Source organism: Protomyctophum bolini (assembly GCF_963924005.1).
Source record: "Protomyctophum bolini genome assembly, chromosome: 16".
NCBI lineage: Eukaryota > Metazoa > Chordata > Actinopteri > Myctophiformes > Myctophidae > Protomyctophum > Protomyctophum bolini.
This window is the reverse complement of record NC_137877.1, coordinates 28,286,084-28,312,049: the sequence shown is the minus strand read 5'-3', so window position 1 is coordinate 28,312,049 and position 25,966 is coordinate 28,286,084. Positions and strand designations below refer to the sequence as shown.

Sequence of the window (25,966 nt, the reverse complement as noted above, 5' to 3'; positions counted from 1 at the left end):
AAACTGAATTTATTTATATTTTATCCGAAATGAGTTAATAGCACAGGCAGACTATTCACATACTAGAGCATGTCTGAAATACAGTATATATCAGTGCTGAAATAAATGCTTAAACATGGAGCTAGGTGTAATGTTAGAGTCCACCAAAGTGCCTGTTGCTCAAGCCTGTTTTCTCAACTCGTTGTTTTCTGCAAGACATTTGTTACGAAGGAACGAAGTGCCTCTCCGACATCATAACCGTGGTGTCAGAGGTGACGTCACCTCTGACATCTCAACACTATAAATATAGGACTTCAACTGTTATCTTTATATAAGCTCGCCTCAAGAGACCCCATTTCCATCCCTTACTACTGCGCTAAGGTCGGGATCTCTCGGCAGTAATTCTCAGACCAGATGAGGCTCTTGACTTAGGGCCTCGGTTACAACATTACCCCAAAACTGGTGGGTCAAACTGAACAACCAATATGTCAATTTGAAGCTATGATTCCCTGCTTTCATATGACATGAAAAAACAAAAATTCTAAAAAATCCAATGGCAGTCCCTCAGTCAAATTTGGCCACCAATGCCATGGTGATGAGAATGTGACGGCGTGGCCCTTTAACACGGGGCAACCTATAGAATGGCAGGTGTGAGTTTCACATTGCTGCAGACAGGTTTGTGCGCGACCACAGCATTCACGTCTGCTCTCCACACATTGGCCAAGATTCCAGAAGACGCCAGAGTCAGGCTGGCGCCATGACCTCCAACTAGGCCAAACAGCATGAGCTAGCTTCACTCCGTCCAGACTTCATAAACTAGGTGTCTTCTTCTAGTATAGCCCTACCACCCGTCTGCCCCATACAGACACACTCCTCAGCACATAGCATTACATCACTGACCCCATTTTAAACCCGCTTAAAATTATATGACATGGGGGGGGTTCTGTCACGTCACTCAACTTTACCGTCAGTCAAATCTACTGTAATGGTCTGATTTGCTCGGTTTTCTGCGTCACACTACAGTACCTGGAGTATTTTAGACGTGCTGTATGGTGGGGATCCTTGAAGTTGTAAATGTGTATGATTTGGGGTTTCCTGACAGACCAGAGCAGCTGCTGGTGACAGGAGCCCACTGTGAACTCCAATGGAATCTGTGATGATGAAACTGGGTTGATCTGATTTATTCGCGCACCGGGCCGCCGGTGGAGAAGAGACGCAGGAAGTATTTTCATGTAGGTTTTCAGGGGACTTGACATGGAAGGCACGAAGGCCTCACTCTCTAAAAAAAGCCACCCCCCCTCCCTGCAGCCCATCTTTTACAAGTGGGCGGGGGATCTAAAATAAAATCAGCTGTCACCATCTGCCTGTCGGACAGAGGTGAGAACATACTGCTGGAGCTGGACTCCAACACTGAGTGGGATTTGCTTTTTGCTTAGGGGTGCAGTGGCCATCCTGTGGGATTCTAACTGTTGAGTTCACGTTTTTTATACTTTTGTTACCAACTTACCTGGTAAGCGATGCACTTCTGGCCTAAGCATGAGCTTTTGTGTTGTGAATTCATTTGTGTCTGTACGTTTGTGTGCATTACAGCTGGTTTGGAATTTGGGTTTACCAGAATATGTGAATTGACTTTACTTCTATGTATTTTATTGTGTATATGAGTAGAATATATAATTTGCATTAATATTCCATTTGGTGTTTATAGACCTTATTACTAGTAAATAAGAATCGTGTTTGGCAATGGTTTCAGAAGAGGTCATTATTGTGCTTAATGCATGGGCCAAATTTAAATATTCAGAACTGAAGATGAATGTCATCGCTAAAATAATACCTTATTTATTATAAAATAACTGCTACTATAAACATAAAGAATATATAACATTAAATATTAAATAACTTTCCTTGAGCTATTGGATTTCATCTGGTCATAAATAATAGATGTCTGAGCTCTGTAGCATCTACTGTAGCAGCCATGTTTACCATGTGACCATGAATCAAAATAGGTGAAATGTACACCTGTAGTAATGAAAACAAGCATATAGGGGGAAAAGATTAAGTAGCTACACACACATTTTTTTCTTTTTTTACATCTCAATAAAGAATATCCAAATGATAGAGTCCACATGAAGTATTGCATCAGAGCTACGAGTGTGTGACTACTTTTATATGTGGCGTGGAATATATGAAATATGAATATAGTGATAATAAATAATTATTCTTCTCAACAAAGAATGGAAACGTTCCAATGTCAATATATAGGATATTCTAGATTGTTTTTAAACAGAATCTTGCCAAAACCGAGAGCCTTGACCTCCCAAATTTTCTCCAATGTTTCAAAAAAAGTAATATGACTCTTCCCGGCAAGTTTAAAATAGGCTTGATTTATTTTTGCACGTACTTGGCGCCATGATTACTTTGCTTTCTTGTTATGTGAGCTCTCAGCCCAACCTAACGTGTCACTAGATAGCCCAAGACTGTTGACACATTGGCCTGAAATTGTTCTATCCAAAACGTTTACAATGTATGCTCCTAGACTTATGCTTTCACAGCACAACAGGCTTAAAGTTTGTACATTATACTGTATTAAGGATTTGTAAATTTAGTGTAGGTAAAACAAATCTTATTTTGGGGGGCTAGCTATGCTTGTCCGTCATCCATCTCAACAGTGTGATATAGGTTTACACTAACATACCTCCCATTCCTCCTAGGCTAAAATAGATGGCCAGAGAGGGCCTTGCTCTAAAGAAGAGCTGACTCTGTGATCCAATGACAAACCAACAGAATTGTGCAATACATTTTTCAATTTACAATTACAATTTACAATTTAGCATTTAGCATTTAGTCTTATCCACAGCAGCCCTACAGTATAGGACATGTATAATAAGTTATATGTTTATAATATCCTGTTGAATCATGTTCAAGTTCTACGTCATGCATCACAACCTAGTGGTGCAACTACAATGTGTTTACAAAAAAGTACAACTCCAATGATCAGCATCATTTTACTATTTGGAATAAACTTCAACTCGATTTGATGATAAAATCTAAATCTGTAGCAATATAAATAATTAAATGTCCCATGAAAAAAAAAATTAAGACGTTATTGAAAATAGCACCGGTTTATACTTTTGAGTTTACATTTATCAGATCTCCTTTTTACTATGACTAGAATAATTGATAAGAAATATTTCCATGTGTGCTTTCAGTCTTAATTAAAATGGTCCCCTGAACGTCTTTATACTCCGAAATAGGATTTTATGTGATTAAATCTGTGCTTTGCGGCAATAACTCATATTTTAGAAATTACTGACAGTATTCTTCATAATACATTCAACATAATAAAGTTGTTTGAACTTAAACTAATCATGTCTCACACAGGCAGCAGACCTTGATTTAGCCTACACTTAGTTCCCTTCGTCTATAGATATGGCAGAAAATCATATTCTAAATTTCTCAAACATACAATAATTACATTTTAATTACCCCCTACTTTTTTACTGTAGAAGCCCAGAGCTGAGGTGTGAATAATACTAGACAGTAATTCCTGTCTCAGCAAACAGACGAATGTATTAATTCAGTGGTTCTCAAAGTGGTGTCCGGGGACGCCCAGGGGTCCTTGAGGGAGTTCCAGGGGTCCCCAGCTATATGATAGTTTGGAACCAAATGGACCCTTAGGGCCGATTCATACTCCTGTTTCGGCGCTGTAGTGCCGAAATGATTTCGGCTCGTCAGAAATTTTCAGTAGCACCGAAGAGCCGACTTTAGGACGGTACCCGCCCCCCCGAACCTCAAATGACGTCAAATTGTAGGCTCTACAGAGCCGAACCGACTTTTATTCGGCTCTAAAATAGGAGTATGAATCGGCCCTTATGGTCCATTTGGGTCTGTAACTCTGAGAGTGCATTTGGAATGGGTCCATTTGGTTCCATTTGTACACCATTTCCATTTGTACACTCATTCATTTTTCTATATAAATTGGGATCCCATAGATAGAAATGCCATTAAATGGGGGGGTCCGTAGCCCAATGCATGTCAAACTGGGGGTCCTTGAAATTAAAATGGTTGCAAATCACTGCTAGAGCCATACATGGGGGTCCCTGGCATATGTTTTCAAATGGGGGTCCGTGGGCCAATTAGTGTCAATTTGGGGGTCCTTGACATGAAAATGTTTGGGAACCACTGCATTAATTACTGTCACTGTCGTTGTCTGAGCAGTTGGAGGTTTCATGACATCCTTCACTCTTTTTATATTTATTTTTTACTGGCAAAGTGTGCAAAACAACAACATGTAGTCAGGCTGAACATCCCACACAACAACAAGGCAATACACTGCTGAATATTTCTACTTCACATTTCATTCTCAGTCACAAGTCTTGTCAGAATGTCAAATATATTAACCTCTTAAACCCTTCTTCAGTTGACCAGCATCTCCCAGGGGTCTATACTAGGTCCCCTCCTTTTCCCCCTCTACACCAAATATATTTTAGAGTGGTCCTCTAATCTGTAAAAAACTGTTATTATGCAATGATGTTTTTCTAATACATTTGAAACATAAAAATATTTATGACTATATGGTATTACTATAGTCAGCGATATCTTTTATTTAGCTACTTTATTTACTGAAGGTTGCAATTATTTATTCTGCAATCTTCCGACTTTTTGCACTATCCTGATAATTCTATTGTACTATCTATTGTATCTTGAATTTATCAAACAAATCAAATCAAACTCAGCAATAGGGACATTAGGGCACATGTGGTTAACATGGTCCTTTGAGTATCATAATTGAGCAGTTGAGTCTGTTAACAGTCTAAGTCCATAATTTATTCGGACCCCTCCCTGAATAGGCCTAGCTGTCCTGACCCCTTATCCATCATTTATACATTATGGATCATAACTATGGACTTACTGTAGACTGTTATTCGTCTCAACTGCTCAATTGAAGACGCAAACAAAACAGGTCCAATACTACAAAGGAGCTGGTTCTGAAACTATTGTCTGAACTAGCACTGTTGCTTATACAAAAGCCATCATCAAAAAATTGTATAACCATTTTAGATGTCTGTATGGCTGACTTAACCATTTTCAAAATGGAGACAAACTTAATGCAACACATCACAATTCTCACTATGAACGATTACATTTCCCTGTAGGAATTCAAGTGATATTTTTATTCTGGAGTTTGTCTTAATTCGTACCACTCACTCTCAATCACCTCTTCTACAATTGGCCAGTGGGATGTGAGTGCAATTGATTGAAATGATGTCCCTGTAGTGTAGCCTGAGTGCCTTATTCAGGAAAAAACACCTGCGGGTGTTCTCTGAGGGATATCCACTTCACAGGCTTGCTTCTGTAGTCAAGTGATTATATTTCCAAGTTAGGAGCCCACTCTAAATCTTTCTGCACTTTCAGTGAACCGCAGCCTTTTAAGTTAATCAACATAGCGGTGAAATGATCCCTTTCGTTGGCTATGTTTAAGAATATCATTTGAACCTTATTTAGGTGTAAAGCAGTACTTAATTTGTTTTGTATGTGGCTTTCTATTACAAATGACTGCATGGTGCACACCAGTGGTGGACGAATTACGCAAATATCTTTTTCTTTAGCGAAAGTAGCAATACCTCAATGTAGAAATATGTTTTACTCAAACCAAAAACCAAGCAAGGAGGTATGCAGAATGGTCCATTTCACAGTTGTACCTATAAGTGCAGTACTTGCACACACACACACACACACACACACACACACACACACACACACACACACACACGTACGTCTAAGAAATCTGTCACCAAAGACAATGTAATGCACAGACTGACCAGTAGCTTGGCTGTTTCTACTCCAGCTGCTGGCAGCGCAGGTTTATAACCAGGGCAGGACATCCTGAAAGACTTCACCCAGAGGAACCGGATTCACTCTGAGAACTCAGAGATCATCTCACAGGTCAACACCATGGCCATGTACCAGGCAGCGGTCACCCAGCGAGAGGACAACGCCTTCTCCAGCGGGGTACAAAGTTACCTTCAGCATGGACAATGTAACACACTCTTTTACTGCATGGCTACAGTATAGGGGTGGTGGTGGTTTAGCAAAAATAGAATACGCACATAACTTAGTAGAGAACTCAGCATGGAAAGTGACATCAGAAAAAGAAGAATGGACCCGCACACTCCAATATCATTTATTGACAACGTTTCGAGCCACGGCTCTTAATTCATCTGGTCAAACTCTGGTGGTTTAGGCCACTGTTTCCCAAACAGTGAGTCTCAGGACCTACTGTATATGTGGGTCCTGACGCGAATAGCAGCAAATAGCAGCTATGACAATAACTCTTGGGTAGTTCTTTGAGTAACACCACTTATTTTAGTCAACCTCATTTTAGTTTTTAGTCCAAACAACTTGTAAAACGTGGTCAGAATGGTGTCATCCAGTTACAAACATTAACATTTAGTTATACTGTTGCCTTTATTTCCAATTAATTGTAGTACGTAAATAATAGTGAAATATATGACCAAATATGTGACACATCACATCAAATGAAATTGCATTTACTGTAGATTTAGTGGCTAAATGAGGTTATTCATGGTTGACATCATGTCTAATAGACTAAAGTAGTCTACCATATGTGATGAATGTTATTAATATTAACACATTTAAAGGGTGAGTGCACTGCAAAGCAACATTAACAAAATACTAGATTAATGCTGCAGTGGTGTAGGTTTCATAATGACACATTATGTCATTATTGACCTTCTAGATACAACCAAAGTATGGAGAAACCAACAGATTTCCACACCTTTTGACCTCATTAGTCCTTTGTAGGAATAGTAAACTAGAGTATGTAGGTCAAAGCTGTACTGTATACTATATACATATGTACATTATAACTGTATATTAACTGATGCTAAGCAGAGAGCTGGCTGTGAGCTAATTTTACTCTGTAGGAAAACATTTGTTCTACAAATACAAAAGAGACTGACATTCCCCTTTTTGTAGCATTGGTTTCACCTCTGCATCTCTACTGTATATGAGTTGTGGCTTGTTGAGGTCTTACTGTCCTGCCTTGACATTTGTTTGAGTAGAACTAACCTGACCTTGAGAATGGATTTATCTTTCGCTTGGATTGTTTGTTTTCGCCGCGCACACTCAAACTTCCCTTTGCAGAGCATCCTATGTTGCACGGTAGCTGTCATGTAATGCATGGCATTGTCCTCATTGCAGACGGTTCCGTCATGCGTTATTAGAGGAGGGTGATGACAGTGGGCCAGTGGGGGTGATGTGGCCCTGTCAATGTATAGATAGATAGAGGGGAAACTCGAGACCCCTTTCTCACTGGGCAGAATCTAAACTGAGCTGCTGTAAACAGGAAATACAACGGGGACCCCTCATGCCTCCTTCAGGACATCGTTGATCTCCATGACTCATGACTCATGACTCATGGCTGACTAATCTGAACTCTGCATGCTGGCATTTGTCTGGACAACCGCCTGTTACAAAGCACTCCAAAAGGTAGTTTACTAACAACCGTTTTGCTGTGTCTTAACAAAGTGCTGTTTGGATTTGTATAAGGAATACAGAATGAGTGTGGGAGAAAAAGGAGCACAGAGCATTAGTTGGGTTATATTTCTTTGAGGGAAGCCTGCAGTGTACCAGGCACAATAGCCCCTATTAGGGCCACGTGGAAGTGGAGGTGGCTAATGACATTTCCCTGCTTCATTAGGTCATGGAGGAATCGGAGGTCTGTTCCCTGCCTGGGGGACTTGCCAGTGTGAGGAAACAATTTGAGAGCCAGGAAACTGCAACATCACACAATGTAACCCAGTTCCATTTCCAACAAAGAACTGTGCAGGTACTGCAATTTAAACGCAATGCGTAAGCATGAGAGAGAGCCCTTCGTTCAGAATCAGGAGTTTACACATAAAGGTTCATGAACATAACAACAGCATGTACCGGTACATTAAATTAGACATTAAGGTCGGAAAGAGTATCAGCGCATTGTACATGAGATTAAGGTGTATCAGTTCCTTGTCAGATTCAACCGCATAGTCCACAAGGGAGGTAACTTTCACAGGTACAATCCACATGGTAGGTCTACAAGGTCAGCCTGGTGACAGGCTCACATAGAGCGCTAACTTTCACAGATAAAATCCACATGGTAGGTCCCTGACCTGAGGAAAGGTCCAGTCCAAGGGCAGCCATGGTGACAGGCGGTGGTCAATAGTAACAGGTTCATAAACCTGGTGGTGTTGCCCTTGATACTATGGTAGGCCTCCTTGTCTGGCCATGGTCGTTATAGGGCTCTGAACAGTGTGTCTAGGGATGACGCACTGAACTTGAGCTTTGACTATACTCTTCTTGTACACTTTCTGGAGGGAGGGAAGATTACATCCACATAGACCACATATTCACACGGCGGCCATGTTGACATTTTTCATTAAAAAAGCAGGGTGGCAACGGGGTGTCATTTCATTAACTTGATGGCAAGATGGCCGCTGTGTGAATATAGTCTATTATGCCCTTGGCTGGACACACTACCTGCTGTAGGTGTTCTGAAATCGCATGGTATATTTAATCTGATGGTAGCTGGATTTAATACTGTCTGCTCTCTGTCCTTTGTACCACTGTATTCCCGCTTACTTCAGACGCAGGAGAGCTTGAGTCAAGGTATTCAGGCAACGGGCACACATTTGGGTCAAATACTGCATGACTGGTAGAGAGGTTTGCACCAATTACCAGTATTACAGTCTTCGCAAAGCTCACCGGGTTTAAGGGACAGATATTACATCTAACATCTAGTGTTATTGCTATTGTTAGACGGCACTGAAGGAGACTACATCATCTGGACCATGTGCCAAAGCCCCAGGGTTCTTCACACAGCCTCATGGATAAATTGCCTCAGTTCAGTACACAGGTGCCTATAGCAAGACAATGGAAAACATGTGTTTGTCTCTTCAACTGTGGTAGTTACGTTAAATGGTCAACATGGAACATGATAGACTTAATCCTCCATGGTCTCAAATCCTGATCTTTCCTCTGTCTATGGTTAGTGTAATTTGAAACTGTCAGCTTCTGCATCTAATCAAACATCTTCTTTGCAGTTTGCACTGCATTCTGTAGGTATATTCATTCATGGTTCAATGTTAAAGATTACTTGATTTGTCTCGGACATACCTTAGATATACTTTAAATACATATAATTAGGTGTGGGGTAAAGGTTGTAGTACATTTGCAAATAGAATTATCATCCTATTAGGAGCAGTGACTGCGTTTATTACTATAGGGCAGTAAAATAACAGACATAAGTGCATTCAAGTACATGTAACACAACCCTCCATAAATTGTACATTCCTTAGATGAGTTTTGAAGATTCACTGATAGAGAGATGAAAGCGTTTTATAGGTGTTTGTCTTTGTCTGTATTTAATTGGAACCTTGTGGTGATTATTGTCCTAGCCTGTCTTTTCAAAGAGCATTTCAATGTCAGTCATTTCATTTCAGTCAAGGCTGGTCAAGCATGCAGACTCAATGGAGCAAACGCGATATTTGTGTGTGTGTGTGTGTGTGTGTGTGTGTGTGTGTGTGTGTGTGTTTGTGTGCGTGTGTGCGTGCTTGTGCGTGCGTGTGCGAGCGTGCCGCGAGCGTGCGGAACGCAATGGAAACAAGCCTCAGGGCTTTTTTGTGTTATACTTTTAGCATTATTGTAGCAGAACTCTACCTCTATACCTTTTGCAAACGCCTTGTAATGTATTCAATCAATCAGTGTGTGCGTTCCGCGGGTCTAACATGAACGTAAAATGAAGCCTGTCAGTCCTTGAATTGTACACCATCTTTCTAGATCCGTTTGGGCCCAGCTGGCCATTGGCTGGCCCAGACAACGAGGCGGGACTTCCCCCCCTTCTTCTCCGTTGGTTTTTATTTTGACTCGAGTGGGTGGGGAATCCCGATCATAGACTGTAACGGTAGCCACGCCCCTCAGAACATACACGACTTTATGGTAATTAGTTTTATAAATGGGACCATAATTTTACAAAAAGAATATTATGACATTAGAAATGAGACTTTAAACTAGTGACTGGAAGCAGAAAGTATTCATGACCATGTTTATTAAGGTAATACAGTCTAGGTGAAGTTGGGCCCAAATACATGGACTTCTATGGGGCTATGGGTTTTTTTGGGCCCAATGACAGCGCCACAACAGGCCATTATATGAACTTTCAGGAAATCCCAATTTCCTGTCTGACTGCCCCCCTGGTTTGTGTGTGTCTGCGTGCAACATGCATGTGTGCGTGCACACATACAGTACACATGCAATCATGCATATACAGTATGCCTGTGTATGTTCGTGTGACAACCTCTGTTTTGTTCTTTACAGCAAGTGTCAAACTCAGAAGTGACAGTGATGAGCAGTACCAGACAAATCCTCCCTGGCAGTCAGCAGTCGAATTTCAACCAGGAAGAGATGGTAGGCTACATAACACACTCTTCTCTCGTCTTCTCCCTTTCATTGTGCATTGTGCTGTATGATAAAACACTGCTAATGAGTTGCACAAATGGGCTATGCACACACGCCATTTTGGACCCAATCCTTACTTCCTTCACAGGTGTTACTGCTGATACTAATGAAGGCTCGATCTGTTCCATTCTGGATAAACAGAGTCATTATTATTCTGTGTGCATAGAGCCCATTGAGTAAAATATTTTAAATGATTGCGATTAATGAGATTCTCTCATTTTTGTAATTAATTCTATATTTTTGAAAGAAGTTGGTAAAAAATGGCTGTCTGGGTGAATTTCTGTTCCAATAAATGTTGTTCTTTATTTAAGTATTTTGTTTCTATTCGTCATTAATCTAACCTGCTCATTCATAGGTGACGTACAATAACAACAGTATGGCCTCCTCTTATGAAAACCACAACAATGAAGCAGGTAGGTTGTTATAAATGTCCTTTGTGATTTAATACCACAATGGTTTTCTTCTTCCATCGCTGAGTCTGTCTACTATTATTTATTGATTTCTAGTTGAGGAGCCCAGGTTTACCACTAAAGAACTGAGGGATCACTTTGAAAAAACCATCGAAGAGGCTGGACCGAGCAAACAGATTAAGGTAGTAATTCACAGATTGTCATTGATAATGTAGTTATTTTTCAAAAATGTACATTATGTTCTAACTGTAACAGTAGCCTGGAAGTAGAGATATTTGTCCATACTGAACTTGTGAACTCATTAACTTGAATTTCCTCTTTTCTGCTACATTAGTAACTTAATTTGGTTTAATTTGATTTATACCATAACCAGTGGTGGTCTGGTGGATCAATTCTGCAATTTAGAAATACTTGCTTGTAATACTTGTTACAAGCAAAAGTCCAGAATTACTTGAGTAAAAGCACAAAAGTATTGTTGGTATGAAAATGTACTTAATGTACCAAACATTTTAAGGACTCATTATGCATAATGTCCCATTTCACAAGTTTTCAATTGTACAAAATCTTTTGAAAATATTAGATCTGTAGATTGGCTATTTTCAAATATGTATATGGCTGAAGTAGGTAACGTATGTTTTGTAATAATGATCAGAATCTGCAATCTGAGTAGAAGTAAAAGTAGCCAACAGAACATTGGAAATACTCCAGTAAAGTGAAAATACATAAAAATGGAGTACATGAGTAAATGTAGCATACTTTGTTCCTTTACACCACTGCACACTTGCACAGAATATTAAAAAGTGCATTAGAACAGTGATTCTCAACTGGGCCATGATGATATTGCGATCATTGTGATACAGATAAATATGAACTTAAAATATAGTATACATTCATTCCATTTATCCAATCCGGAACACAATCGATTGATTGATCATTAAAATGCACGCTGCCCACCCATCTGACCACAGATAGGCTGATCCAGCAAAGGTTGAGAACTGGTCTGCTGCATTAGCACATGTAGCGGAAACGCAACAATCCCTCAAGGGGTTCACATATACAGGATTCCCAAGTGTGTGCATTTAATGTTATGAAGAGAAAGCTATTTTTCTGCTTTGGTGTTGAATCTCCTTGATATTTGTATGCTTATTTGAATTCAAATTAAGTGGTAATCTAACTGAGTAACGTGAACAATATGCAATTCCACAACATTGCCAAGTACTAAGTGATAATAATTCTCACAAATATCATTTTTATCCTCAAAAAAGATTGGACGAGACATCAATCGAGCTAAGTGGGCCTCGAATGTGACACAAAAAGATGTCGCTAGTGTCACATGCACGGCATCAGCCACCGCCGCTGCAGAAGACCCATCTATGACCGTTGCAGACTATGAGGAGTTTCCACCACCTCCCCCCGAAGACTCTGATGATCTCCCACCACCACCCCCAGACTTACTACAAGTGCCACCAGACAGCCCAGACATCCCCGAGTGCTATTACTCACCTGAGCCACCAGAGCAAGTTTACTCCTCCTCCAAATGCCCAGTCAACAAGGAGGCTTACTTCAAGCAAAGGAATATGTATGAGCTGAAACGCCTATATAAACACATTCACCCTGAGGTGCGCAAGAATATACAGCGCGAGTACTACAGTGATGAGGCTCAGAACGAGAACAACCAGGTGGAGGCCCAAGAATATGTGTATGAGGATGACGGCAGCCTGAGCCCAGACCAAGACTATCTGGAATGGGATGAGATTCTCCAAGGGGAGGTGCAGTCCATGCGCTGGATGTTTGAAAACAAGCCACTGGACGCCATTAAAGACGAAACTGTGGAAGAGGATGCTGATGACAACAATAAAATAACTCAGCAGGAGATAATAGTTGGGAAAGATGTGAGGCGCACAGCTTGGATGTTCGAGACCAAGCCTATGGGTTCACACAACACTGAGTCCACAGAGTACAGAAACAAGTTCAACAAACTGGAAAAAGGAGACGTCCGCGCTGCAGCCTGGCTGTTTGAAACTCAACCAATGGAGTCTCTCAATAAGATGCATGGGGAGGAGGACCTAACAAAAGAGATAGTCTTTACAGAAGAGGATGGAAATGCTACCATTTACATGATCGACAACAAGTACATGGAGAGCCTTGGCCACACTGAGACAATTGACGAGAGCCACCTACTCAGTCTAAGGTCTGTGTTGGAGGAAATCCACAATGAGGTGAAGACAGTCACGAGCACTTTTGACACTCAATTCAAATGTATCCTCATGGGACAGTTGAGCCAGATGCTGGAGATCAAATCTGTGCGCAAAATTGAAACAGAATTGGAGAGTTCCATCGGCTCCCGTTGGCTTTTTGATACCCAACCCCTTGACATGGCCAGCAAACATGCTGGACCTCTGAAAATTGTGTGCAGCCTCTCAATGGAGGACAATAATAAAGGTGACTGGGGCAGATGGCTGTTTGAGATAAAGACTTTGACTTCTCTTGATGAGTGGGAAGGCTCCAGCATTCAAAAGGAGATTGTGGGAGCAGATGTACGTAAGCACTGCTTAGTGTTTGAGACACAGCCAATGGATACTCTAAAGGATGACTCCAATGCCAAATCAGAAAGCATCGAGGATGTTATTGGGGGTAACGTTAGATCTGCAAGACACTTTTTCGAAAGCAGCCCCCAGCTAGCAAGAAAGTCTGGCCCGGAGGTAGGGAAGCTTAAAAAGCCCACACGGAATCAAGAGGACCAAGGAGACGTGAGACATCAAAAATGGCGTTTCGAGAGTCAAGCACTGGAGCACATAAGAGAGGAGAAGAAAGAGGTCATACGAACTGTAAATGTTGAGGAAGACCTGACACAGGAGGATGGCTCAAGCTGCAGGGCGGATGTCCGCAAGAACTGCTGGGTGTTTGAGACACAGCCTATGGATACTTTAAAAGATGATGCAAATGCTAGACCCCATTCAAAAGAAGACGTTATTGCAGGCAATGTGAGATCCGCAAGACATTACTTTGAAACAATGCCTGCTGAAGAACTAACAGAACTTTCTGAAGTTGGCAAACTTAAAAAGGCGGTGGCACTCAGTGAAGAAAAGGGCGATGTTAGACACCAGAAGTGGCGTTTCGAAAGTCAAGCACTGGAGCACATAAGAGAGGAGAAGAAAGAGGTCATCCGAACTGTGAATGTTGAGGAAGACCTGACACAGGAGGATGGCTCAAGCTGCAGGGCGGATGTCCGCAAGAACTGCTGGGTGTTTGAGACACAGCCAATGGATACTTTAAAAGATGATGCAAATGCTAGACCCCATTCAAAAGAAGACGTTATTGCAGGCAATGTGAGATCCGCAAGACATTACTTTGAAACAAATCCCACTGAAGAATTGGCAGAACTTGCTGAAGTTGGCAAACTTAAAAAAGCAGTGGCACTCAATGAAGAGAAGGGTGATGTTAGACACCAGAAGTGGCGATTTGAAAGTCAGCCTTTGGAGCAAATCAGAGAGGAAAGGAAGGAAATCATTAGAACAATAGACCTGGAAGAAATCGATAAGGTGGATGTCTCAAACTACACGCAAATATTTGAGACCACAGATTTAAGCAGAAGTGGTGAATCTCAAAAGATTTTTGTAGAGGGTGTGACCTCAGGTTCTGTGAAATCGAACACAGATCTATTTGAATCCACACATTTGTATGCCATGCAAGACAGCTCCGGGCACTTCCATGAAGTGAAGACAGTGCGTCGTGAAGAGGTTATCAAAGGAGATGTGACTACATGCAAATGGATGTTTGAAACACGGCCAATTGACCAGTTTGATGAGAGTATCTGTAAATACCAAATTATCAAGGGAATATCCAAAGAAGAAATTGAATCTGGTGATGTTAAAACTGCCAAGTGGTTGTTTGAAACACAACCCCTTGATGCAATTAAGTACTTCAGTAATATTGAAGATGAGGAGATTATGGAGACAAACACGAATGTTGACATTGTAAAAGGAGATGTAAAAACTTGTAAGTGGCTATTTGAGACTAAACCTATGGACATTCTGTATGAAAGAGCAGAGTTTAAGAGTGACAATACATCTGAGGAAATGCACAAGGGAGATGTCAAAACCTGCACATGGCTTTTTGAGACACAAGCACTTGATACAATCCGAGATGAGAGAGAAACCATTCTAAAAACATGCACTGTGAATCAAGAGGATGTTAGGGGGAAAGACGTAACGATGGCTCGCTTCCTTTTTGAAACTGAGAATCTTGAGAACATCAGTGGTGAGGAAGGAGGCTCCTTTAAACGAGTCACCGAAATAAACGTCAAGTCCGGAGATGTTTCGAGGATGAAGTACATTTTTGAAAACCAAACCTCTGATATCATGACTTCTACTTCTGAGGAAATTATGCAAAAGCTGAAAATGGTTCAGTCAGAGGATATACTGAAGGGAAATGTGTCAAGTGGCAAGTGGCTATTTGAAAATCAAACTATAGACAGCATACGTGACAGCCAAGAGGAATCTATGAGTGGCCGCACTGTGAATGATGTGCAAGGGGGAAACGTTGACAAAGGACGTTTCATTTTTGAAACCTACACCTTGGACAAAATTCAAGAGGTGTCCTCTGAGACAGAGACAGACATGAGAAAAATACAAACAATTGTCCGTGAGGAGGAAGAGAAGGGGGATGTGAGGAACTACACCATGATGTTTGAAACTCAGCCTCTGTATGCCATTAAGGACAAAGAGGGCCATTTCCATGAGGTCACTACTGTCACAAGTGAGGAGGTGATGAGAGGAGATGTGGTCGGATCCCGGTGGTTGTTTGAAACAAAACCTCTTGATTCCATCAGAGACACAGACGAGGTCTATATCATCAGGTCTGTCACACAAGAGGATGTGCAGAAAGGAGATGTCAATTCCACCAAGTGGAAATTTGAAACGCAGCCTCTCGATAGGATTGCAGAGGAAAATAAGGTTTTGATCAAAACGGTTGATGACATTAAAGGGGGAGACGTTACGATGAATAAACATCGCTTTGAGTCAGATGCACTGTCACAGCAGTCTGTTAAAACAGTTAATGTGAGTGAAATTCAGAAAGGTGATGTCAGGACAGCAAAATGGAAATTTGAAACCCAATCAATGGACAAAATAAGAAGTATGAGCTCGGAAAATCTAATTGATACAGTCAAAAAGGAAGAGATGGCAAAGGGAGATGTCAAACAGTCTGTTTGGCTCTTTGAGAGAAATCCTCTTGACCACATAAAAGAGGTGGACGAGGATGACAATAGGACTGTCACTTGTGAGGCAATTCCTAAAGCCGACGTAAAGACAGCAACCTGGCTGTTTGAAACGACGCCAATTGATGACTTCAACGAGACGAGTATGGAGAAGACTGAAATCCTGGGTAAAAGCATCAAAGGAACGCTCGAGGAGCTTCACAGCCAGAAGATGGTGAACTCAAAAGGAATACTCATTGAGGCGGATGAAATCGGTGATGTTAGAATGGCAAAATATCAGTTAATGAATACGCAGGCTCCCGAGATCCAAAGAGAGGAGGCCATCAGGGGGGATCTGCAAAGCATCATGATGAACCTTTTGAACAGACGGGAGACAAATGAGAGGCAGATTGTCATCGATTCGGAAGAGAAGGGAAACATCGTTGAAACAGTACACCACCTGTTCAATCAAGACACCGGATCCAGTGTTGAGAAGGAGGAGATAATACGAGGTGACATTCAGGAAGCTCTAAATAACCTTCTGAAGGAGGATCAGACAGGTAAACACGGAATACTTATACAGGAAGATGAGAAGGGAGATGTACGCATGACAATATATTCTCTGCTGAATAAACAGTCTGTTAAGACTGTTCATTTGGGGAAAGAAGACATCATCAAAGGTGACATAAGGAATGCTCTATACAAACTGTCCAGTACAGACAACCCTGATCAGGAGATCAAGATAAAGGTGGACGACACTGAAAAAGGCAATGTCAGCTTTTATTCCACTTGCATTGAATCTGGCTCTCTTGACTACCTCAAGCAACTTCATTTAGGACCTGATGACACTCCACTTGACAGGACAGAGAAGGAAGAGATTGTTGGAGGTGATATCAAGGGCACCAAACTCATCCTCGGCTCCAATCAGTCTCAAATTGAACGTACAATTGAAGACATTGTTCCTGGTGACGTTCACAACACAGTCAAAGTTTTCATGTCAGAGCCGGCCCTCTCACTTGAAGGTGTACAGAAAGTGGAAATAGTCAAAGGAGATTTAAAAGCTGCTTTGAGTTCACTGTCTGAGTCTGTGAATCAGACCGTTGTTGTAGACAAAGAGGAGGTGGTAAAAGGCAATATACCAAAAACTATGCGGTGCCTGGAGAGAGCGCAAAGGCGGTACAAGGACATGGAGAAACCAGATATCATACGGGGCAATATTAAAGGGGCTCTGAGATCCCTCGAGAATTCATCAACTTCTAAAGTTGAATCGGTTGTTGAGGATTTGGTTCCTGGAGATGTAAAAGCCACCCTGAAATCTTTGGAGCAGGCAACACAAGCTGTGAAGGAGATTGAGAAGGAAGAAATCATAAGGGGCAACATTCACACAACGATGCAGTGTTTACATGATGCTTCCAATGAATGGAGGACATGCCAGCAGGAGATAGATGTGCAGGGAGATGTCAGAGGTACAATTCAACTCTTACTGGACACTCCATCGTCACCGAGAATGCAAAGAAGAGAAAGCCTTGAGGACGATGAAGTGAGAAAGGGTGATGTCAAGATGTCAATTAAGTCATTATACGAGACACAGGCTCAATCCCAGCTGGAAAAAGAGGAGGTGCTAAAGGGCGATGTTAAAGGCACTATTAAATCGCTGCTGGAGACAGCACAGCGTGAAGCTTCTAAAGTAAAACCCTCATATAGGAGAGTTAGAGTGAAACAGAGCCCCCCGGTTAAAAACCTTAATGTCGATGCACAAAGAAACATACAAAAGATAAGAACTGCCAAAGCATCACAAGAGGATCACTCCCAATCCACTGAAACCCAAGTTGAGTCCACACAATCTCATTCTATGCGACAGTCTTCCCACCACACGACAACCGTGGTAGAACATAAAACCATTACCCAGAACCATGGCATTAAAACATTAAACACTCAATTCCGCAATCTGAATTCCAATCCCAGGGGAATGATACAATTGGACAAAACCAAAGTGAATACTAGAGATGTTTACATCCCAAAACCAAAAGTGTCAGAGTCAGATTTGCCTCTCCCTCCCCCTCCTCCATCTGTGGCAGATATTGACCTCCCACCTCCTCCCACTCCACCTCCTCCTCAACAATCTGTTGATTCTGAACTTGATCACCTCCCCCCTCCACCGCCACCACTTGCTGGTGAGCAGGACTTCCTGCCACCCCCTCCTTCTCAACAAGAGCTGGACAATATGCCAACACAGATGATCAACCCATCGCCAGGGAAAGCTACAAAATTGACTGTCAAAAAGGTGAAAGCAACCTCTTTGCATCCAGTTCCAAAGCTGGACCATAAAGTGGAATTCAGTCAAAATCAGCAGGTGACATCAGAAACCAGCATGACCACCTGCAGCAAATCTATGGTGGAAATAAGCAGAACTGAATCTCCAACAATGAAACGTTCATCAAAAACTGTGCCATATGAAATGCCCCCACTGTCAGAGTCACCACGACCACTGAAGAAAGTTTACATACCAGTAAGATTCACACCCCCACCATCCCCACCTCCTTCCATGAGAGGGAAATCTAGTAGATTTAATACTCCATTAATAAAAGCAGAAGAAAAGTACCGGACGCTGGCTACTCCATCCCCCACTTTCACGCATGACTCAGTCACAACTGCTCTAGAAATGCTTTCCAATGAAAGCATTGAGCAGCCGAAGAAGACAGATTACCCTGAGGAGAAAGTTGAATATTCCTTGACCATGGTTCACTCAGATCTGCTATCATCTGATATGACCAAACATGTGAAAATCACAGATGCTACCCAAAGCAATAATGTAACCACCACTATAAAAGAGAAAAACATGACAGATTCTACCATTATGTCTTCAGCAAAACAGCAAATTATCTCAAATCAGACTTCTGAGGTTGCCTGTGTTCAAAAGAGTTCGTCCATTTCAACTGTTACAAATCAGGCCATTGCGTCCACTTCGCAGCAAATAGTTTCTGTCTCTAAACAGTCTGTTCAATCTTCCATTACTGAAAACGTTCAGACATCTATCAGTGATGAAAGGACAGAAAGTATTGCAACTGAAACTAAGAAAGAATTCAAGAATCTGAGCACAAAGAGCTCCAACAAGTCTCAGAATAAGATGATAAAAGAAAAGGTTAGTTCATCAGATAATATGCTTCCTCAGACAGTAAAAACAGAAACACTCATTGCTGAAGTGAATGTAAAATCATGCAAATCACAGCAATCTGAGGACAAGAAGAAAAAGGCTAATAAAGAATCAGAAGCACCCAATTATAATCAGGATTCACACAAAGAGAACACAATCACAGAAAAAGGTGTAAAGGAACATAAATCACAACGGCCTGATGACAAAAAGAAGACAGATGCCATTGGCCATGAAGAAGAGTCACTTAAAGCAGCAGAGGCTGTGGTCAATGGAAATGGAAAAACAGGCAAATCAACCCAAAAGACAAAAAAGAATGGTAAGCTAGAAAAACAAGTGGAGATAAAGGAAACCCAGAAGGTTGATAAAATGGAGAGGGAAGATGTGGAGAAACTAAAGGAGGAAGTGAAGAAAACGTCTGAGGTGAAAGTGAACACTGAGCATAAGGAAGTGCAAAAGAAAGTAGAGAGTGAGCTAAAGGAAGAGATTCAGAAAGTCATTGACAGCCAACCAGCAACTCAAACCCCTACAAAAAAGAAAAAGAAGTCCAAAAAGTCTAAAGGCGGGGCACAGTCAGGTCAAGGTAAAGATTCATCCACCGAATCCAAACCACTTATTTCTGAAAAATCCCTCCAATGCCAAGAAACAGTCACCGAAAAATCCCTCCAAAGCCAAGAAACAGTCACTGTTGTCCAAACGCATCACAGTGTGAAAGAAGAGCACATTCAAGTCCGTAAGGAAATTCTTACAGAAAGTATGGCTCATCAGAATGAACAGCAGAGGAAGAAGGAAGACATAGCTCATGAGAAGAACATAGAGAAACCAACGGATGAAATCTGTTGGTTTCCGGAAATGACAGATGAGTCAGAACAAAATGTAATTGTTAAATCTACAGAGACCACATATGATTCTCAGAGGCAACAAGCTGAAGCTTTAATGACTCATATCATACAGCTAAGGAATGTTTCAGGAAAGACTGATCTTAATGTTGTGAAGACTCTGTTCAATTCAATTCCAGAATGGCTCATCGGTCCAGACGAAAAATGCGAATTGGAAGGTTCTGCAGTTGATAGCAATGTAGAGAAACTTGAAGAAATTATTTCATATGTGAGGAAACTAGTAGAGACTAAGCTCATGTGTCTAGAAGGAAACAACACAATTGAAAAGCATGAATCCGAACTCACATCTGAAAAGGTTTCAAGTGGGGCACAGAGAATATCTAAAATCAGTATTGGTTATTCAAAAGTTGAGAGCCAAACAAAGAAAACAACCTCACTAGAAGGTCAAAAACAAGAGGCAACTCAAGGTAAATCCACGGACCTCAGAGCTCCCTCACCATCACTGAGGATGCGCCCTCCCTCGCCAACCTTCATCACCATCGAATCCACGCGAAGAACAGAATCTCCTCAGAGAGTGACCCCATCGCCTACGTTGTGGCACAGGCCTGCCACCCCCCCAACCCCTCCCCCACGCAGGTGTGACACCCCAACCTCACGGATCACCCGCATCACGCCGTCTCCCACTTTTGACCGGGCAGAAAACCTGGCGCGACTGAAGGACACTACAGCAAAGCTCTCACGTGGCGTGACCCCACCGCCCATCCTCCCACCCCAGCAAATCCCAGAAAAGAAGTCGGAGATTGTGGAACCCCCTGCATCATTCCATCGTCAAATCAAAATCGAGGCCTCAGCTGTGGATGCCACAGAAAGCTTGGACATGAACTCATCAGTACAAGAGAACAGGGAGAGCTCTGGAGAGGGCGAAAAAGTTGACATCCAAATAATTCCAGAATGTTCGGGTGAAGATGTGAATGAGGCACAAAAGCCAGCCGAGCCACCTGCAGAGATCAAAATGTCACTCTCTCAGAAAGACCAGGACACTGTGGAAGCTTCAGATATATCAAAGTCATCAGTAAAAGACAAGAAAGTGTTTTTTGAAGAAGCTCACAAAGCCGAGCTCAATAACACCTATGAGAGAAAGGATCTCATTGATATCCATGAATGCTTCGGCTCAGATATGGAGGAGAATATAGAGCTCTTTTCAGCGGGTGAAAAGGATGACATAAATCCTGCGGACAGGCAAAATATTCCAGAATTTTCGGGTGCAGATGTGAATGAGGTACAAACAGCATCTGTAAAAGACAAGAAAGTGTTTTTTGAAGAGGCTCGCAAAGCCGAGCTCAATAAGACCTATGTGAGAAAGGATCCCATTGATATTCCTGAACGTTTGGGCTCAGACATGGAGGAGTCTGACAAAGAGGAAGAAAAGGAGGAGCTTCCCAAAGTGGACTTGTCTGGTCTGCTTAATAAATTTGAATCACACGAAGAGAAAGTCTACATCAGGAAGGAACCAATTGCGCTTGTGGAGCGACTTGAGAGTGACAGAGATATCAGCGAGGCCTACAAAGAAACAGTTTTGGAACCGGAGCCGGAAGTGCCAAGTTTTGACATCTACGGCGTTAAAAATGTTTATGTTTTTGAACTGGGAGAGCAAAGCTCTTCTCTCAGAGAGGAGACAAACATGCAGGAGGGTGCTGTATCAATCCCGAGTGACAAAACAGCAGTCAGTTCAAAACAGGAGGCCAAGAAGAGTTCACGGCAGAGCACACCGCTCCCTCCACAGAAAGTTTTGGAAGAAGTTTTGTCAGCAGAACCCTCAGGCTTCTCTGAAACTAAGTCAATCACAGAGCATTTTGCAAATGTAGATGAATTTGGCAACAATGACGTTGGGACAAGGACCACCACCACTGTTTTCGAGCACTCCGAGAGCATCTCAGACCCATGTGCCACTTTTTCCTATGCTGACGCTGTCAAAAAAGCCAAAAAAGCAGCCAAGCGAACAGAAACATATGACGAGGCCTCTACAGAGGAACTATTGAGGAATTTCCACAAAACATGGACAGAGAGTGAGAGTGTTTTCAAGAGCCTGGGCTACAGCGTCTCTGAGGAAAGAATGTCTACTGTCACATCACATGAGACAAAGACCACATTATCTGGTAAAGACAAGTGCATCTTGATCAAAACCAATACCAAAATAGATTCTAACAGCTTGGGCGTGATGGCTTAAATCATTAACCAATCTGCATTTGCTTCATGTCATTTTTTTCTTTTTTGCGTAAAAAAGTTATAATTATTTTATAGACCTGTCATTTCTTTGAACTAACATAAAAGCTACAGCACCTTAAGCAGGTCTACAAGTGACTGCTGTGTATAATATAATACTGTATATTGTGTGTGTGTGTGTGTGTGTGTGTGTGTGTGTATATATCGTCATCGTATCGTTATCGAGGTATGAACATGCACAATATCAGTATAACAAAAAGGCAACGGTATCACGATATGATATATCATCAATGTAATATTGAGTTGTTATTATGCAGTATTTTGAATAATGTTTTGTTTTCAATGTTGCAACACTTAAAATATAGAATATGACATTTTAACGGTAATATCGTATATCATATCGATATCATCATTTCGCAATATTTGGCATAAACACTGAGATATTGTGTCCATATCGTGCAGCCCTAGTTCATACGTGTGTGTGCATGCTCGCTTGAGAGACTGCTCACACATTTTCTCGTCATGCTTAACTCAATAGTTGTGTGTATATTTCTTTTAGATAGGCCTACTAATGCAATTGTAACCCTAAAACCTCAAAGCTGGTTTTGATTGCACCTTAGTTTCTTTACTTTGCATTGTGAGACCACTAAAAGGCTGTTCTGCTCTGTGAATTCGTTTTTTATAATAATAATATCTGTATTGCCATTAAGTTTGGTATTACAGTGACTAAGTTTAAACATTCCATCTTTTCCCAGCAGATTCGAGTTCCGAAATCGGAGCTTTGCACTGTCTGTCGGAGGAGGGTCTATCCGATGGATGCTCTCATATTGGACAGAAAGAAGTACCATAAAAACTGTTTCCGCTGTGAGCACTGCAGTAGTAAATTAAGGTAAACATGCCATTCTCATTCAGTGACACTGTCCAGACCAGTTAATGTTTCTGTAATTACATGTCCATCTATTCGTTTTTGCTAATAACTGTATCAAAGAGAGGCTGCTGTTTTCTGACGTCCATGTTTTCCAACTTCAGGTGAAAAATGTTTTTTTTCTTTCAGCGTTGGCAACTACGTCTTTCTCCATGGACAGTTGTACTGTCTACCCCATCACAAACAACTTCTCAAGTCCAAAGGGAACTATGACAATGGCCTTAGACCTCCCAAAGAAACTGGTGGACCTATACCTTCGAATGAGCAACTTGAATGGAGATATTCAGTGAGCAGCATACACTCAGTAGTCGACAGGGACAAAACAAATAATCTTGATAAAGAATTCATGAAATCGCTTGACGGATCCAAACCAAATGCCAATAAAATATCTGTGGTCTGGCCACCACATGGGGACCCCCCAAAGAAACCCTTTAAACTGGAGGAGGATATTACACTAACCAAACCTCAATGGCCACCCCCAGAGTCAGACACATCCCCTAAGTCACCCATACACCAGCATAGAAAAGCGGTTCCCAGAAGTGATCTTTGAAAGGGAACAATCCAAATGCATGCTATTTTTAACCACATGAACCCTAGCATCTCTAGACTCTGGGAACGTCATAATTGCCGACATTCTGCGAAAGAAGGCTAACACTTAACAAAAAGAGCTGATAAACAAGCTCACTCACAAATGCGATCCGACACGTTGTGAGCTTGTAGATCAGCTATTTCTGTGTAGATGGCAAAAAGGATGGGCCAAGTACAAACCCCTGGTGGTTCCCCCTGGTCAATGATGTATAGAGTTTAAGTGGTTAAAGGGGCTATCCCATGTCAAGACATGGGCCAATGAACAGTACCATAAAATATGTGCATAAGAACCATCCTGCAGAGGAATTATGGCTATGTTCAGACTTTTGGCGTATCCGGATTCCGGATAATGATCTGATTCCGGATGGAATCAGATCATTATCAAGTCCGATTTTTGTGACTCAAATTTGAACCACATTCCTAGGTAGTTTGAAATGACATTCATATCTGATCAGGGCCGGTCCTGAGCAATCTGGCGCCCCAAGCAGGATCTCTAAAGATGTGTCTCAGTCTGACCACTCGGACACCTACGCTTGGTTTATATTTTGTCGTACGACGTGTCACTTGTCAAACATAGACGATCTAAAAGGTTTTTGGCAAGTGACACCGTCATACGACAGAGTGTTAAGTTAAGCATTACTCACAACTGTGTTGTTACGGTGTTCCCAAAGCAATCAATGCAGATAATTTGACAATGTCCGGACCCTGAAGACACAAATCCCATTTGATCACTTGCAAATAACAATGTGGACAGTCTATGCTACAGATCGGATTTCAGAAACAAATTGGACTTACCTGGGGTCTGAACAAAAGCCAGAGAGTGTCTGTTTGAACGATATCGAGATAAGTGATATAAAAGGGAACATGAAAAGTAGGGAAGTAGTGTGTGGGAAAGAGAAAAATCGTGTGTATATACTGTACATGTGAACGGCGTTTGAAAAGAAATTGTAAAGAAAGTGCTAGAGGGCTAGAGAGCAGAGGAAACAGAGAGTGTATAATGTTATGTTGTGAACTGACATCCTGAAACCTTTTTCCGTTCTATCAATGTGGTTTAGTTTAAATGATATTTATAATCTCTTTACCAGATTCAGTTATGTTCATATATTAATTAATATTTTGGAGCATTTAGAAAATGTAGAAAACAATTCATATTAAACTCAACATAATGATTTAAGAAAGAATGACAGTTTTTGCTTTTCCCACAAGTCTCATGTAGGCCTATTTGCTATAGGTTTTGACAAGTCGTCAGAAGGGGAATGGGTCTAGCACAAGTTGGGATGGAAAATTAATATTTATCAGAACTGTGACAAATAGCATTTGAAAATATTTATTGGGCTTTGTCTTGAACTGTGGATCCTCAAAACATTAATATCATTGAAACTGTCAACCACTGTCAACCGCAGAAAGTGAATGGTAATTGCAAGTTCTATTTGACCCAGGTCTGTTTTTTGTCCCTTTGCTTAATTCCAGTTCGAGTCAATTTGTTGTGCAGTTGATTCAATTTGTTGTTGCTGTAGTCAGTTCATGGAGGGAGTCATTTTAATCTGCAATCATTTCATTTTTTTCTGGGCTTTTTTTCCATTCAACATTTTTACATTTTTCCTTTTTCTAGCACCTGGTGTGCAGCCTAGTAAAAAATGATCTTGGAAATATTTTATTTATAATATATATACAGTATATACTATATCCAATGAATTGGTTGGTATTAACCATGTTTGTTTTGGAAATTTGTATCCTATTTTAAACGGCAAATATTTTTCAATGAACATTTATTTTTTAGATTAGCCTATTATACCTTGCTTTATACAAGAAAATCCTGATTCTGTCATGTTGTCAGGCTGGTTCACTTTCTTTATTGCTGATCCAAGGGCAATAAAATATTGATTTGAAATGTGTCATTCCTCTGTCTGACAAAAGGTTAAAAACATAAAAGTCTGTCTTTTGAGTGGACCCTTATATGTACAGCATCACTTTTATATATGTTTACTGTCAATAATAAATTGGAAATGTAGACAACATTGCTTTTACACAATGTGCAGGTAAGTGTCTAGAGTGGCTGGCTATAGGCCTATAGTCATTAATTTGATGTAATTAGAATTTAAAACTGAATGTTGATCAACTAATTATTTTTAGTTTAGTGTT

At 41.2% G+C, this 25,966-nt stretch overlaps 2 protein-coding genes across 4 annotated transcripts in view; both read left to right on the top strand.

Annotated features, from left to right (window-relative positions):
- The window catches only part of LOC308331277 (CASP8 and FADD-like apoptosis regulator), a 265,394-nt gene that overhangs the window by 47,893 nt on the left and 191,535 nt on the right, over positions 1-25,966 (top strand). The window lies entirely within an intron of this gene.
- xirp2b (xin actin binding repeat containing 2b) lies at positions 1,357-25,715 on the top strand. Of its 3 annotated transcripts, none has more exons than XM_080786510.1 (9): positions 1,357-1,489; positions 5,825-5,988; positions 7,700-7,828; positions 10,351-10,440; positions 10,847-10,904; positions 10,998-11,083; positions 12,167-22,244; positions 23,070-23,200; positions 23,366-25,715. In XM_080786510.1, the coding sequence occupies exons 2-8, from the start codon at positions 5,932-5,934 to the stop codon at positions 23,159-23,161; spliced, it is 10,590 nt and encodes a 3,529-aa protein (XP_080642636.1). In that variant the 5' UTR covers positions 1,357-1,489; positions 5,825-5,931; the 3' UTR covers positions 23,162-23,200; positions 23,366-25,715. The 3 variants fall into 3 exon arrangements, with proteins under 3 accessions (XP_080642636.1, XP_080642635.1, XP_080642637.1); XM_080786509.1 differs by having other exon boundaries at positions 23,067-23,200; XM_080786511.1 differs by lacking the exon at positions 1,357-1,489 and having other exon boundaries at positions 5,892-6,016; positions 23,067-23,200.